General features: G+C 42.2%; 1 protein-coding gene across 1 annotated transcript; it reads right to left on the minus strand.

Moving 5' to 3' along the window:
• Nucleotides 1–5,342: 5,342 nt before the first annotated feature.
• LOC132448321 (uncharacterized) lies at nucleotides 5,343–8,787 on the minus strand. Its single transcript, XM_060039485.1, has 7 exons — nucleotides 8,719–8,787; nucleotides 6,998–7,178; nucleotides 6,757–6,869; nucleotides 6,367–6,422; nucleotides 5,983–6,122; nucleotides 5,475–5,610; nucleotides 5,343–5,358 (listed from the first exon to the last, which is right to left on the minus strand). The coding sequence occupies exons 1-7, from the start codon at nucleotides 8,785–8,787 to the stop codon at nucleotides 5,343–5,345; spliced, it is 711 nt and encodes a 236-aa protein (XP_059895468.1).
• Nucleotides 8,788–13,944: the final 5,157 nt, after the last annotated feature.

The following is a 13,944-nucleotide window of genomic DNA, read 5'->3' on the forward strand; positions in this document are numbered from 1 at the left end:
CATATCGAACAAATAATAATAAGTCTTCCTTTGCCTAAAACCAGATTAATGCCATTCTGTCCCATTCCCCCTTTGCAGCCGTCTGCTTTGTGCTTCAGCAAAGGCTTAGGAGTGCTGTAAATTGGCGAGACAGAGACATCAGGTGGTCCCTCGTTCTCTTAAATCCAGCCCTCAAAAGACCGCTCTGCTATATTCTTGCTACAAAACAGTGAGCTCTTTCAACTCTGCTTGAAAAAAAGAAAACAAAAAACTTCTGAGCCAGTTCCCCTTAATTTAGGAGTTTCTCAAGGGCAACAGATTTTCGGTTTAGCATTGGCGGGCGCACAGAGGAACACATGGGCATTGGAGGTACTTTAAGGCGATGGGGCACAAGCTGGCGCTGTTAACTACAAGCACCACAGGGTTGGTACTAGCTTGTTCTCGTGCCTTGTTTGATTGTGCTGATGGCATGTAAAGCGAGAGTACACATCATTAGCCATTCCTAAATCTGCAACCTTACAATGTTTACTCCACTATCATTTTTTTAAGACTATGTACTTTTAGACAGCTTTTTAGGCCGTGGTGAGAAAAGGGTGGGTTGATACAAGGTTGTGAATAGCGGCAGGTGTGCTGACTGCGTGGGTGGATGTAACAGACATCCAAACAGCTGGAGGCTAATGAGCTTTCCATTGGGGAGCGGCTGGGAAACTGACCATCATCAGCCCAACATTGAATTATGGTCGGGGTTCAGGGTTATTTTGTGGAGATTTTGCATTTTCGTATGCATCCCGCTTCCACAACTAATAATTCAGGGCATTTCCTCCCCCCCCCCCATATATACTTCAGGACTCATCATGACTCCCTGATTTAGCTCCATCCATACATGTCCACCGAGCCAGAAAACGAGCCCATAAAATGTCTAGGTGGCTCCAGAGGCCCATTTGAGCCTTTTACCTGTTAAAGTATGGCCGGTGAAATAGCTGCCTGTCAAGCAAAACGACAATAACAACAGCCCCGAGAAAAAAAGACTTAAAGACATTCCTGGGGCTGCTTCCAGACAGAGGCTCCACGCCCTAACCCTACTATCCCAACGCCTTGCTACCTTGCTGTCCATCCCTGATAGACTGCGCTCGCTAAATGATGCCGTCTCTCCATTCTGGCCCTGCTCTTGATTTTATCCAAAATAGTAGCATTGTCCTAGCAAAGCAAGGAAGCATGTTCAGGCTTTCGATTGAGTAAAGACTATTCATATTTGGGTGGTTTAAGAAAGTAATGATTTGGGGATTTGCGGTTTGCTTTTTGACAGACATACCCCCCTGATGATGTCTGTTGGTTCTGAATCGATTTCTCCCCGTGTTTGTTTGCCAAGAACCAAAGACACTTCCCGGCCATTAAGGGGCTCTGAGTGAGCAAGTACAAGGGTTGGATACAGTGCTAAATCCTACCATAAATCTGACTTAATTCCACTGTATAATCAATATTCCACACAGGGTCCTTTGCCATGCAAATTTACTCCTCTGTTGTGGTAATCTTTTAATGCTCCTTAAAGCATCTCGCAAGGCAAGCTTATTTTCCTCCTCATGTTGGCTAAAGAGTCCTGTTAGGGCATTTTCTACGCGTGCCCCACTATGTGGCCTCACCTTGAACTTGGAACAGTGGACACAATTGAATAGAGTGACATTATACTTCAATAAAGACTGAAGAGATTATTATTAAGAGAAATTGAAGTTAACAATAATACACATTTCTCAAAGATTTGTTCAATTCCAATTTAACTATTCAAATTAATTTGGCTGGCTCACACATTCATTTTAAAAATTAACCTTAACCGCCTTGATGATAATCCTGGAATGAACATTATCTTAAACCCAAGTGACTATTATGGTCCACGGTCCAGAAACTACCTTCAGTCTATGCCACACCTATTTATAATCCCTTCCATGGCTGTGAGTGAAGCCTAAAATCTCAGGAATACTTCCTCTTTTATCTGAGAGATGTATCCCAAAAGGTTGCTGCAAGGTAGCACAGAAGCATGTAACAGCACTCACTCGGAGCGGAGGTATGGAGGAAAATTAATTGGAGCTTGAATAACAATAGCAATTCACAGAGCACATGCACTCATCTGCTGAGACCCATTGTGATTGAGACACATTCAGTTCAAATCACTGACCTCTCAGCGAAAAAGGAATGTGAACCTTTCTGAACAATGAATGAAGAAGTGGTGCTTATAAAGTTTATTTCCAAAGCTGCCTGAAAGGAGAGCTTGAGACAGCAAAAAGCCACAGGCATCTAATTGGTGTGCATCAGTCATCTGTTGCAACAGGGGCATAATTTTTCCACTGAGGTTGTTAAATGAGACAATTTGTCAAGCAACCCTTACCTTCCCCCTTTTCTTCCGGCTTGCCAATGTGAGGGCAAAAGAAAATGTGCCCACAGTTCCTAATGACCGTTTTCCTAGATTCAATGAGGCAGAAAGAAATGGTTATAAAAACATGTCACACACATCAAAAAAATAAACACTGGGCTACACCAAACAAAGTGTGGGTCTGTTTGGCAATCTCCATTTGTTACCAGCTTTATATGTGTGCATGCCTTTTTATTTTACATGCATGCCTGTGTGATTTAGTATGCGTGTATATTATAGTATATTTAATGGTACCCCTTATAATAAGCAACAGAGATGTTGTGTGCATAATTAAGGCCTTAGCAGACTGACAGGTTGGAGGCCAGGCTTTTCAGCTGCTGTCTCCACTTCCCCCCCCCTGAAGGACACCATTGCCCATGGCTGGATTTGATTGGCAGTGACCGAAATGCCAGTGAGGCTTGTGCATCACGCCTACTCCACAAGTCTGTTGTATCAGTGCTAAATCTCTGCAAGGTTCACACGAATCCTTGAACCTTTCGTGCGATACGGCACGCCACGGACCATGCACTTGGAGTGCAAAGTAAAACAAATCACACGGGACACCGTAATGGAAAGAAGCTTCATTCAGCCTTTTGATCCAAAGTCCCGGAGAGAGCCCGGGAAGAAATCATACAACAGAAGGCAACTGCCCTAGCAAGAAAACTAGAGTGATTCTTAGCAATGCATGGTCCACCGTTACATAATTGCCCCCTAATTTTCTCGTCCGAATGAAAACCGTGTGCAAATTGTGCACGTTTTCCGACAGTCCACTGATATACCTGGGGGAGATTGTTACAGAGGGTCGCGCAGAAGGCTGACCCAGAAGAAAGACGAGTGGTAGACGGAGAAAGCCGCTGATTAGCATGGAGATGGAGAGAACCTCTGAATTAGGGCCAAGGCTTCAGTAGTCCCACAGGCAATATGGGTCCGTCCCTGCCACACCAAAACCAACAAGGCGGACATCAGCGCAGAGGGAATCAGAGCAGTGCAATTTCCACGCATTCTGTAAACATGAGCACATCAATTATGCATAGTCCAGCTATACTGTAGGAGTCAGTCAAGGGTATGTGTTGCCACAAACTACAGGAGGCAGTCAGCAGCTGCACCTGTCGCAACCCACACATTCCCAATCATGCTGTCAACGGCTTACACCCATTCAGATTCCGGCGGTCGTATCAGCCAGCAGCCTCGGAATTAGGCTAATTTAATATATAACCTCTGTTGCCGTTTTCCTTAACCTGCTAGCACACAGTTGGCCTTTTGAGTAGCTGCAACTACTACAGTAGATACGCAGGCCCCTCAATGCGGATGAATAACACCACTAATAATGTTTGTGCGTGTGTGTGTGTGTGTGTGTGTGTGTGTGCGTGTGTAAGTCCCTGTGTGAGGGCATGAAATTATTTTCGATGATCTGCCCATAACCATCCCCATAAATATGCACACCGACACCCACTTTAATCCTTTCTTGCATCACATGTAAAAAACAAATACAATGAACATGAAAAAGGAAATGAAGACATGAAAACTGTTAAATATTAAAATGACTATGGGCACCATTGCTTCCAATTGTAATGAGGCAAGGCGTTGCACTATTATGGCGCGTTTCCACTGCAGGGTGCGGAACGGATCGGATCGCAAAGGTGCGGGTCGGGTCGCGTTTCCACCGCCAAAAGTGGGCGTGACCCGGACTTTGCCGTACCCGTTCCGGCCCCATTCTCGGGACTCCTCCGTTGCGGTACCCAAAACGAGACCAGACGCCTGAAAGGGTCCCGTGAAATTCTAGCTACACCCCCCCTCCGTTGATTGGTCGACAGAATCGTCACTTCCGGGTGACGCGGGGATAAAAACAAACAAACAGTAGCTTCGAGGTATTATTCTTTACAATTAACATGTCGCGTAAAAAGCTTGCTTGGGCGAACAAGGAGGTGGAGACGTTCGTCTGCATTCTTGGGGAGGAAGACGTTGTTTACGATGTTTACGTAGCTGCCGCGGCGATCGACATCCGGGCTACCACCAAGGGTACTGTCGGCAGTGGAAACGCGACCTCGGAACTGAGCTGGGCTATACCGCCCCCTCCTACTAGCCCTCTCCGAGGCAAAGACCCTAACTTACTCACCTTTTTGTCAGGTCAGGCAGAAGTGACAAAGCTGCCTCACGTAAAACCTAAGCTATGAATCCAAATCCTAATGCCAGCCCACATTTGATTTTGCTTTTTAGAAACCAAAGTGTCTTTGGCTCGGCTGACTCACAGCCACTTTCCATTGAAAATCTGCAAACCCCCTCCTGAATGTTAATGGCGCCGTATCAGGAGGCGGGCTTGTTAAGCCTCTCCAATTGTAGCTGTAGGAGAATGGTTTGCTGTTGGTGTTGTGGTAGGACAAGTATACACACAACATGTAGGCCCACTGTATAATTTGCATTGCACAACAAGTGAGATTGAATGAGAGAATGGCATGCTGGAAGCCTCAAGCCGGCTACTCGACCACTGATCTCGACCGCTCAGCTTGTTGGCAGAGTACGGACGGGAAGCCTCCGCTGATTAAATCCCTAACCCTGGCCCTCTCTCTTTCATTGGACATCCAAGCTGCATCACTACATACTCATTGAGCTCACGTTTGAACACAATGTGTAGTCATGGGTGATTTGGTTTCATTGTTCAAAGAACGTAATGGATTGGAATTTTGAGAATACATAATCATCGAAAGAGACCATTGTCATAATTGTTGCCATTTATCACGTGGAAATACAAAAGTCTTTCTGTTTATAGCTTGGAAATGCTAATATTTGGTTGATTTTCTCTTTGAGATTACATAGTAAATACTTATGTTTTGGGTTGCTAGTTAGTAAAACAATGTTTAGAAAACAAATCTTTGACTTTTGGCTTGAGTTACGTCATGAATGCAGAAGTATGCGAGGAAGGAAACAATCCTTATAAAATGTTTCCAGAATGTTAATGTTGCTAGCCCATGCTGGGTCTTTAGGGATAAGCAGGATAACAAGGTCAAGAGGAGTCCACACCACAAGATGACAATTGTTGGCTCCTGTCAGGTGCAGATTGCCCTGAATCTGATGCCAGTGGTTGTGTGTTTGCTTGAGCTTCAGTAAGCCAGTGACTTCATCCAGTTCTAGAAAATAGTCCTTCCTCTCCGCTGCCTGCAGGTTGGTCTTGGTTCTGGCTGAATAGGGACATTTCACCTCAATGATGAAGTCATCAGCCACCGTCCCATCTGGAGAGCCACCGAGCAGGCCGCTGTCAGAAAGGAACACTCCCCTCTCCTGGATGGTCACACCAGTGCGCTCCATGTATTCCTGCTTTGCCTTTGGCTCATGGAGGATTCCCCAATCACAAGCAGGGAAGGAAAAAATATGTAATCGTGAAGACTATCCCTGCATTCCGTATCGCATTCTACACGACACAAAAGTGGTGGCTTTGCATCCTACAAAATTTGACTGGACGTAGTATGCATTCCTATACTCTAGGCATAACATTGACATAGTATTATTATTAATATTAATTTATATATTCATGTATTTTCAAATGCATACAATTACATGTATAATATGGAAGTATGCTTCAATTCAAAACACTTAGTGCCCACCACTTACATGAGATCCTTGTTTGAGGTTGTATTGGCCAAGCAGGGTTTTGAATAAGGAAGGACGGTAAGAGTTCCGCTTCAATGCTGCCAACACCAAACCGAAGTTGCTGGCTGTGATTCTTTCGTGGCGATATGCCATCCTGTTAAAATAAAACCATAACAGTTAACCTCATGCCACTTGCAACACAGGTGCATTTTGACCATGTAGCACACAGGGATGTTTCCAGCACTAATGGAGAGAAAGCTAGTCAATACCGTACACCTGAAATCAATAGAGACTATATTTGTATGTATCACCATAAGGCATTCTTAGTTTGCCCAACTGTGGCTCTCTCAATGGCTTCTTTCTCTTGCTGGCTGACAGCAAGCGATGAAAGCACTTACAGAGCTTTGTCCTCTGCATTGCCATAGCCTGAGCTGGTCACTACCCCATCAAAGGTCTTGATAGGGACGGTCTAAGTAAAACAGGCAAATATCATGAAATTAGACAGAAAATGTTGGTCAATGATGTTCAGTAAGTCATGGACCACATATGCTGTTTGGCAACACAGTACAAACAAAATACATTCAAAGTGTGAACTGTTTGATGTCTGATTTGCAATGGTTTATATCTATGGGTATGTAAACTTGAATTTATCATCAGTTGAAATGGAGTTTGGTGGGATAACTCAATCAAACTTAGCTAATTTGTAACTGATTTAATGTAGTGTACTTTTCATGTTTCTCATATAGCAGGACGTGACAAATCAAAAATACAAAGGACAGAAGTCAAACCTGAGGTGTTTCTGGTGCCAGAATCCAACCAAGACCTGTAAAACGGCCCAGCTGTGCCAAGGAGTTCAGTGTCCATTCTCTGTCCTCCAGGGTGACAGGTCGTTTAATTCCAGCTAAAATATAAGATTATAGTGTTCTCACTTGAAACCATCTCCTATACCTGCTGTCAGTAGCATCACCATTCATTTATAACACTAAAGCCAGACAGGGCGTAGCTTTTAGTATTCAAAGAAAACCTGACCTTGAGATGTGGAAGGTGCAATCACAGACACCCTCTTCGCTGTGACCTCATCTGTTTTGGGTGCTGGGGCCCTCTTCCACACACACTCGACATCCGTGCGGGTTAAGTTATTTTCAGCCCAAATCAGCAGGGCTGCTACATGATGACACTTGGCCCTCCCGATAGCACAAAGGCAGTAGGGCTGAACGATTTATCGTTTTCTGATCGAAATCGCGATTTCAGACAACGCGATCTCGGGATCGCCAAAGACACGGTTTTTTCGGTTTTACTGTGCGTTCACGCGTCAACGTAGAGACGCGAATCGGGCAAATTAATATAATATAATTTTATAGATAATATCATGGCCAAAAGCTGAGTGAGCCTACGGATGGCCGTAGGGCTGGGAGCTCTCTTCGAGGGGTTTGTTTACCGGCGTTTGTTTACCGGCGTTGCAATGGTTAACATGCGTTCAACAGCGTGGCCACTGAGTCACATGTGTAACGTAACAGCCAATCAGCGTTTAACCGTCAAACTCAGTGCAGTTCAGTCCGGGGTGAACTGCAGCATGGAGGAGAAAGTGAATGTTGCCGTTTGCGACTCCCGGAGCTCTATATAATAGTATCGTAATATAATATTTGTATAATATCACGGGCAAAAGCTCTGTGCACCGCCGGACGGCCGTAGCGCGGGGAGCTCTCATAGGGATTGGGCTTCTCGGGGTTTGTTTACCGGAGTTGCTATGTTTCCGGTCTTAATAATAATAATAATACATTTAATTTAGAGGCGCCTTTCAAGACACCCAAGGTCACCTACCCAATGGTCTTGTGTGTTCCAACGGTTTATTAGGTAGGCCTATCTAATAAATCTCTGTCTATTCAATACTCATTACAATATTATGAATAGACTGCGTTGGGTTCTCTGACGTCTCTCTCTTTGTTGTTATACTCTAATGCACGAATTAACTAAAAGAGCCATCTTTGACTGTCTTAAAAAGTAGTAGTACTTTCCTAAGTTAAGTCAAAGATGGCTCTTTTAGTTCATTTGTAACAACTGCAATTGGTCAAGGACTTTAGTTTACATTTATGTTTCTTAATAAATACATTTAAAATAAATTCTTAACTTTAGTTTTCATTCTTACATTAGAGTAATGGCATGTAATGTTTTAATGGTATGATTTCATGTTTGTAAATATTACTGTACATAATGAATATTGCACTGAAGCTTGATTTGAAGAAAATCGTGAAGAAAATCGAAATCGCAATATCTGCCAGAAAAATCGCAATGCAATCTTTTCCTGAAATCGTTCAGCCCTAAAAGGCAGGTACTTGCCTTCACCTCCTGTCCCTCAACGTGTACCTGAGTGAAAACAACTCAACTAGCTAACCCTCATCAAACCCTAAGACAGCTAAAGGACTCAGCAACGCACACACTGTGTTTACATTAGATAGCTATCGCTAGCTTCCAATGCGAAATTCACTAACCTGTCTAGCTATGTTTTAAAGTTGTATGTTATGCTATTACGCTGAAAACAACTAATCTAGATAACCCTCACCAAACCCCAACACGGCTAAAAGACAGCCCTGTGTTGACATTAGCTATCAACACCCTTACTTTCTCACCTCAACATCGTAGCTTTTTTTTTTTTCATTGACGCCTGGACTTTCCCTGTCAGACTTCCACCTGACATTAATACTGATACTACCCTATTCGAATTGTAAGAATTAAGACCCTTTTGTACAGACTTTTGGGATGTCTGTAAAGTACGCTGTGACTGTGTAAAACGTGACCGGTTCCTGTGCTGCTGTAGCCATCGTTGTGAGCGAATGGACACGGTTTAGCGAATAGACACGGTTTAGCGATTGGACACGGAAGTGGACGTCTGACGTCACACTAGCCATCAAATGTTTGTTTTGCATAGGAGCTCTCTGCGTGTAACCTTTTGTGGCCGTCACAGCACCGCTCTTTGATCTTCCGTTCTTGCCATTGACAGAAAGAAAATTTGTTTCCACAAATATTGATTTAATGTCTACGGAGCCCCTCTGGTGACATCTGGGAAAATATATATATATCTGTTTGCCCGACTTAGTGATCTGTTTGCATGACTTGATAATCGGTGGCCACAATTTAATAAATTGCGGGAACGAGATAATTAATTTGTGGCCACAGTTTAATAATTTGTGGGAACAAGATAATTAATTTGTGGCCACAGTTTAATAATTCGTGGGAACGAGATAGGCCTACTTATGTTGTGTTTTATGATGTGGTTGTCTATTGTTGCAGCAGGGGTTAGACGCATGTCGTTCTATTTTAACCTCGGAATGAATTAGCCTACAATAACATTCTAAAGTCACTTGCTGTTAGGCAAGGGGTTATAATAAGTAAGAGGCACTTAATTAGGCTGCTAAAAATGCACGGGTACAGCCGAAGACAATATGATGACCTCGGTGACGTGATAGAGGATGGACCTCGTTTTGACAGCTACACCATCAAGTCATGCAAACAGATCACTAAGTCGGGCAAACAGATATATTTTTTTTTTCCCAGATGTCACCAGAGGGGCTCCGTAAATGTCTTCTCCCGTAGGGGTGACAAAGGCCAAAATTAATTTTAACAGTCTTGTATTTTCATCTGTCAAGTGTAACAGCAATGAAAACCACTTTATTTGTGGTTATTTTATCGCTGTGTTATTCTGGTTGTAATTCCCACTAAGGGAATCAATTGACTAATTATTTATATATTAATATATTAAATCCTTTTTCTGCTGTCAGAATTTATGAGGCTAAATAAATAGAGCCGCATTAACTGGACATAGTCAGGACTTTCAGAAAGACGTGACTGCCATCCCATGGCCGCAACGTACATTAAAAGAAATAGATAAAAGTCCGCGGAGACAGCCATGCCAAGCAGCCACTGCTGCATATGGCCCACTCACTAAAATAGAAGTTATTCTCCATCCATTGCATTTATCTTACAGGTCGAGAGCAAATCCACAGAGTATGTTTCCCTCTTTCTCCATAATGAAGAGCGGTGATGGTGCTTCATCACTTGAACATCCTCATCGCCACAACATTAGCTCAGATATAATGAGGGTTACTCAGAGGACGGTGGCCCCGTCTCCACCGGGTGATAGAATACCTGCGAGTGCACCGCTGACACGACGCATCGCTCATTAGGCTGGCTCACTTTGCCCTTTCATATATATATCTCTAAATAAGTGTCTCGCCACGGCTCTGGCCCATGCGCCTAATCTGCCTACTTAAGAGCAAGTGACAAAACCCATAGGCGGCTGACAGGCGAGATAAAAGGGGAGGGACTTGGTTTATCAGAGCGAGGCGACCCAGGGCTCTCTGGTGGCTCAAGTAGGCTGGCCGATTGTGTGATTACTCAAGACACGGGGCTGTATTATATGTGGTACACAGCTTCTAACTTTAGATGTTGACCTGTACCTTTTGCGTTTTGGCCACTTTGTTGTGACTTTGTGCAGTCCCCTCCGTTATCACCTCAAGGCATAGGCTATCCCTTCTGAATTTGAAGCGCTCATTTGTTTTTTTTAAACTATTCAAAAATCAATCTGTGTAAATAAACAAGACGGCGACAAAAGATCACGTTGGAATCAATTGACCCCAATAATGTCGTCTCGAAAAGTTCACACCCGAGGACGTGCCCAGTGTTCCAACAGTGCAATATTGAACAAACACAACACACACATCGTGAGAGACTGCTGGCTGAGTAGTAACCTAGCCAAGCATTGGACTGGGGTAGACATCATCATCACATAGGCCTTTGGTTATTTGTAGTGAATGATCTCGGACAAAAGGAAGCAATGCACAATGCTCTATGTTATAGGCTTTTTTGTTTACGTTCTTAAGTCTGAGGGAAATTCAGGCCTAGGAAAGGTCCCATTTTTCTCCAGTAGACAGACATTAAAAGTAGCCACCCTAAACACATGTCACATGCACACTGCACACACACACACACACACACACACACACACACACACACACACACACACACACACACACACACACACACACACACACACACACACACACACACACACACACACACACACACACACACACCCTTGTAAGAACAAGCCTAAACCTTTATTTGCATTCAGTACAATGACACTTAGACCTACCTTTGGAGCACTAAGATGCCCCCACATTACCGATTGCTTGGCATTAAAATGCAGAATAATCCACTGACTGACATCGCGTAAACACTTAATCTCCTCACCATTGCCTGCACAACTTGAAACACTGTAACACTCATCTGATGATCTGCGAGCCGTGTGCATGTGAATGGTTGTGTGTGTGTGTGTAAGAGATGTTTAAGTAAGTATTTGGGGTAGGTATAGATTGATTGAAATTGGTTGAAAAAAAACAAAAAAAAACGGTTGATATATTGAACCTGGGGGGGGGGTAGATCCAATATATCGCTTGAAAAAAATAATTTTAAAATACAGTCTATCTATATATTGAAAACTGGGGGTAGGTACAATATACCGCTTGACGAAATAAAAAAAATCTGTGGAAATATCTAGCCTGGGGGGTAGGTTAAATATATTGCTTGAAGAAAATAAAAAATCTGTCGATATATCTAGCCTGGGGGGGTGTGTTCAATATATCGCTTGAAGAAAAGAAAAAAACATATAGCCTATCGATATATTGAACCTGGGGGATAGGTTCAATATATCGCTTGATGAACAATAAAAAATCTGTGGATATATCTAGCTTGGGGTTTGGGTTCAATATATTGCTTGAAAATAAAAATAAATATCTGTGGTTAGATCTAGCCTGGGCGGGTAGGTTAAATATATCGCTTGAAGAAAATAAAAAATCTGTCGATATATCTACAGGCTAAATATATCTACAGATTTTATATTTTCTTCAAGCGATGTAGGCCTATTTATCCTACCGTAGGTTAAATATATCACTTGAAGAAAATAAAAAAAATCATATATCTAGCCTGAGGGGTATATATCACTTGAAGAAAAGACAAAAAATCAATATAGCCTATCGATATATTGAACCTGGGGAGGTAGGTTCAATATATCACTTGAAGAAAAGAAAAAATATCGATATATCCAGCCTGGGGGGCTAGATATATAGCCCCGTATATATAGCATATATCATATTGTTATTGTTTTAAGAGACGGTGATAAGCAGGGTAAGATCAATACAGACTGTCTGTTACCAAAACGATTTAGCTGATGTTGAAACATAAACTACAATTTATCTAGTTTTGTAGCAGGTAAAAGTTAGCAGCTGGTTTGATATTCGCCGGAAATTCGGTTTTTGACCTACCCCGCAATCTGATATATCAACACAATTTTACTACATTACGGGTGAAGTATGTTGACAGTTTAGGGCACTGTATTGGCAAAAATCACAACAGAATTAGTTGTTGCAATCGATATCTGTGCGAGAACAGCACTTAAATCTACTTTCCGGCTGCTATCTGTTTTAGGGATCGTCTACAAATAACAAGCCCCAGACTGGTGGCATAGTCTCTAACATGGAATTGTTTCAGGAAAGAATCACCGCAAATCAATAAAAAAAAAAAATGTTGTATTCTTTCTTTGCTGATATCTCACATTATATAGTGAAACAGGATGCAATTAATAGTTTAAAATATTCACCAAAAAATTATTAAAATACCATTTCTCATTCTCATCGCTGTATAGTAGCACATAGTTTTTATATGAATCATATAGTATGATGTCAGATTGTTGCATTTTGGGTGGATATTATTTGTGCGAATGATGTAATGTCTGATGTAAGTCTCCATATTTCATTCTAAGGTGTACAGTATTGTGGATTTGGTATTTTGTCAAATTTGATACAGCCATTTATATAGCATTAATACTGTATGTAAGATTACATTTAGTTGAATAACAGTTTATTTTGTGTTTAGTCATGTGAATGGAGTCTGAAGTAATGCCCCATGTTTCATTTTTAGTTTAGGTTAAATTGTGGATTTAGTATTAGGTACAATTTCATATTGTCTGTAGGGATATAGTATGGATACTACTATGTACGATTGTAAGATTACAAAATATATTTTTTTAACAAGGGTAATTCATTATTTAAAAATCAAGATGACATATATTGTTAACAAATCTTGTTCCATGTGCTCTTTTTTGAATCAGAGACCCTGCCCCTCAGAATGTCTCTCCACAGCCCTGCACAGAAGTGCCAGTGCATAGACCTTGCACTGCAGTAGCCTGTGAGATACAAAATCGAAATACTGTCAGTTCTAAAGAGATCTCCTACATCAATGTATCATGGAGGACGGCTAAATCAGTCATGAAGATTCGAGGTGATGGCATGTCGGCCACTGAGGAGCACATTAATTGAAAAACTAATAACAAACACAGCTTGCATTGTCACTGCGCCCTAAACTAATAAGCCAATTTCACAAATCATGTAAGTGAGGGAACACAGAGACTGGCACTGTGCCCCAAAGAGGAAAAGAAAAAGGCGGACTGACCTAGTGGGCATGCCAGCACTGTGTGGCATGAGCTTGCTGCTGCTGGGCTCATGTGTGTAACTGAAACTTGACACGTTGTACCATGGGATGTTCACCTTTAGAACTCTTTTCTTTAATGTTTTCCAACACATAATTTCAAATGTACTTTTTCCATTTTATGTTTATACATCTTTTTTGTTGATGCTGATTTGGACTCTCTTCTTGGAAGATCTGGGGCCTCTACGCATAGCCAAATCCCCTAACCTTTATGCATCCTTTCCTTGACCTTTGTGGCAAACGTCATCGGGTCAAGGAGAGATGAAAAGGTGCTTCCTTTAGAACAAAAGACAGCACTGTTTAAAATGAATTCATTGCGCGACGGCGAGTATTGCTGACCTCTAGCGTCTCTAGCGTGGAACTACCGTTTTCAGAAGTTGGACTACAACAAAAGCTCTTTCGATCCGTGCGTTCTTGGAAATTAAAGGAAATTTCCT

The sequence above is a fragment of the Gadus macrocephalus genome, chromosome 20 (assembly GCF_031168955.1).
Source record: "Gadus macrocephalus chromosome 20, ASM3116895v1".
NCBI lineage: Eukaryota > Metazoa > Chordata > Actinopteri > Gadiformes > Gadidae > Gadus > Gadus macrocephalus.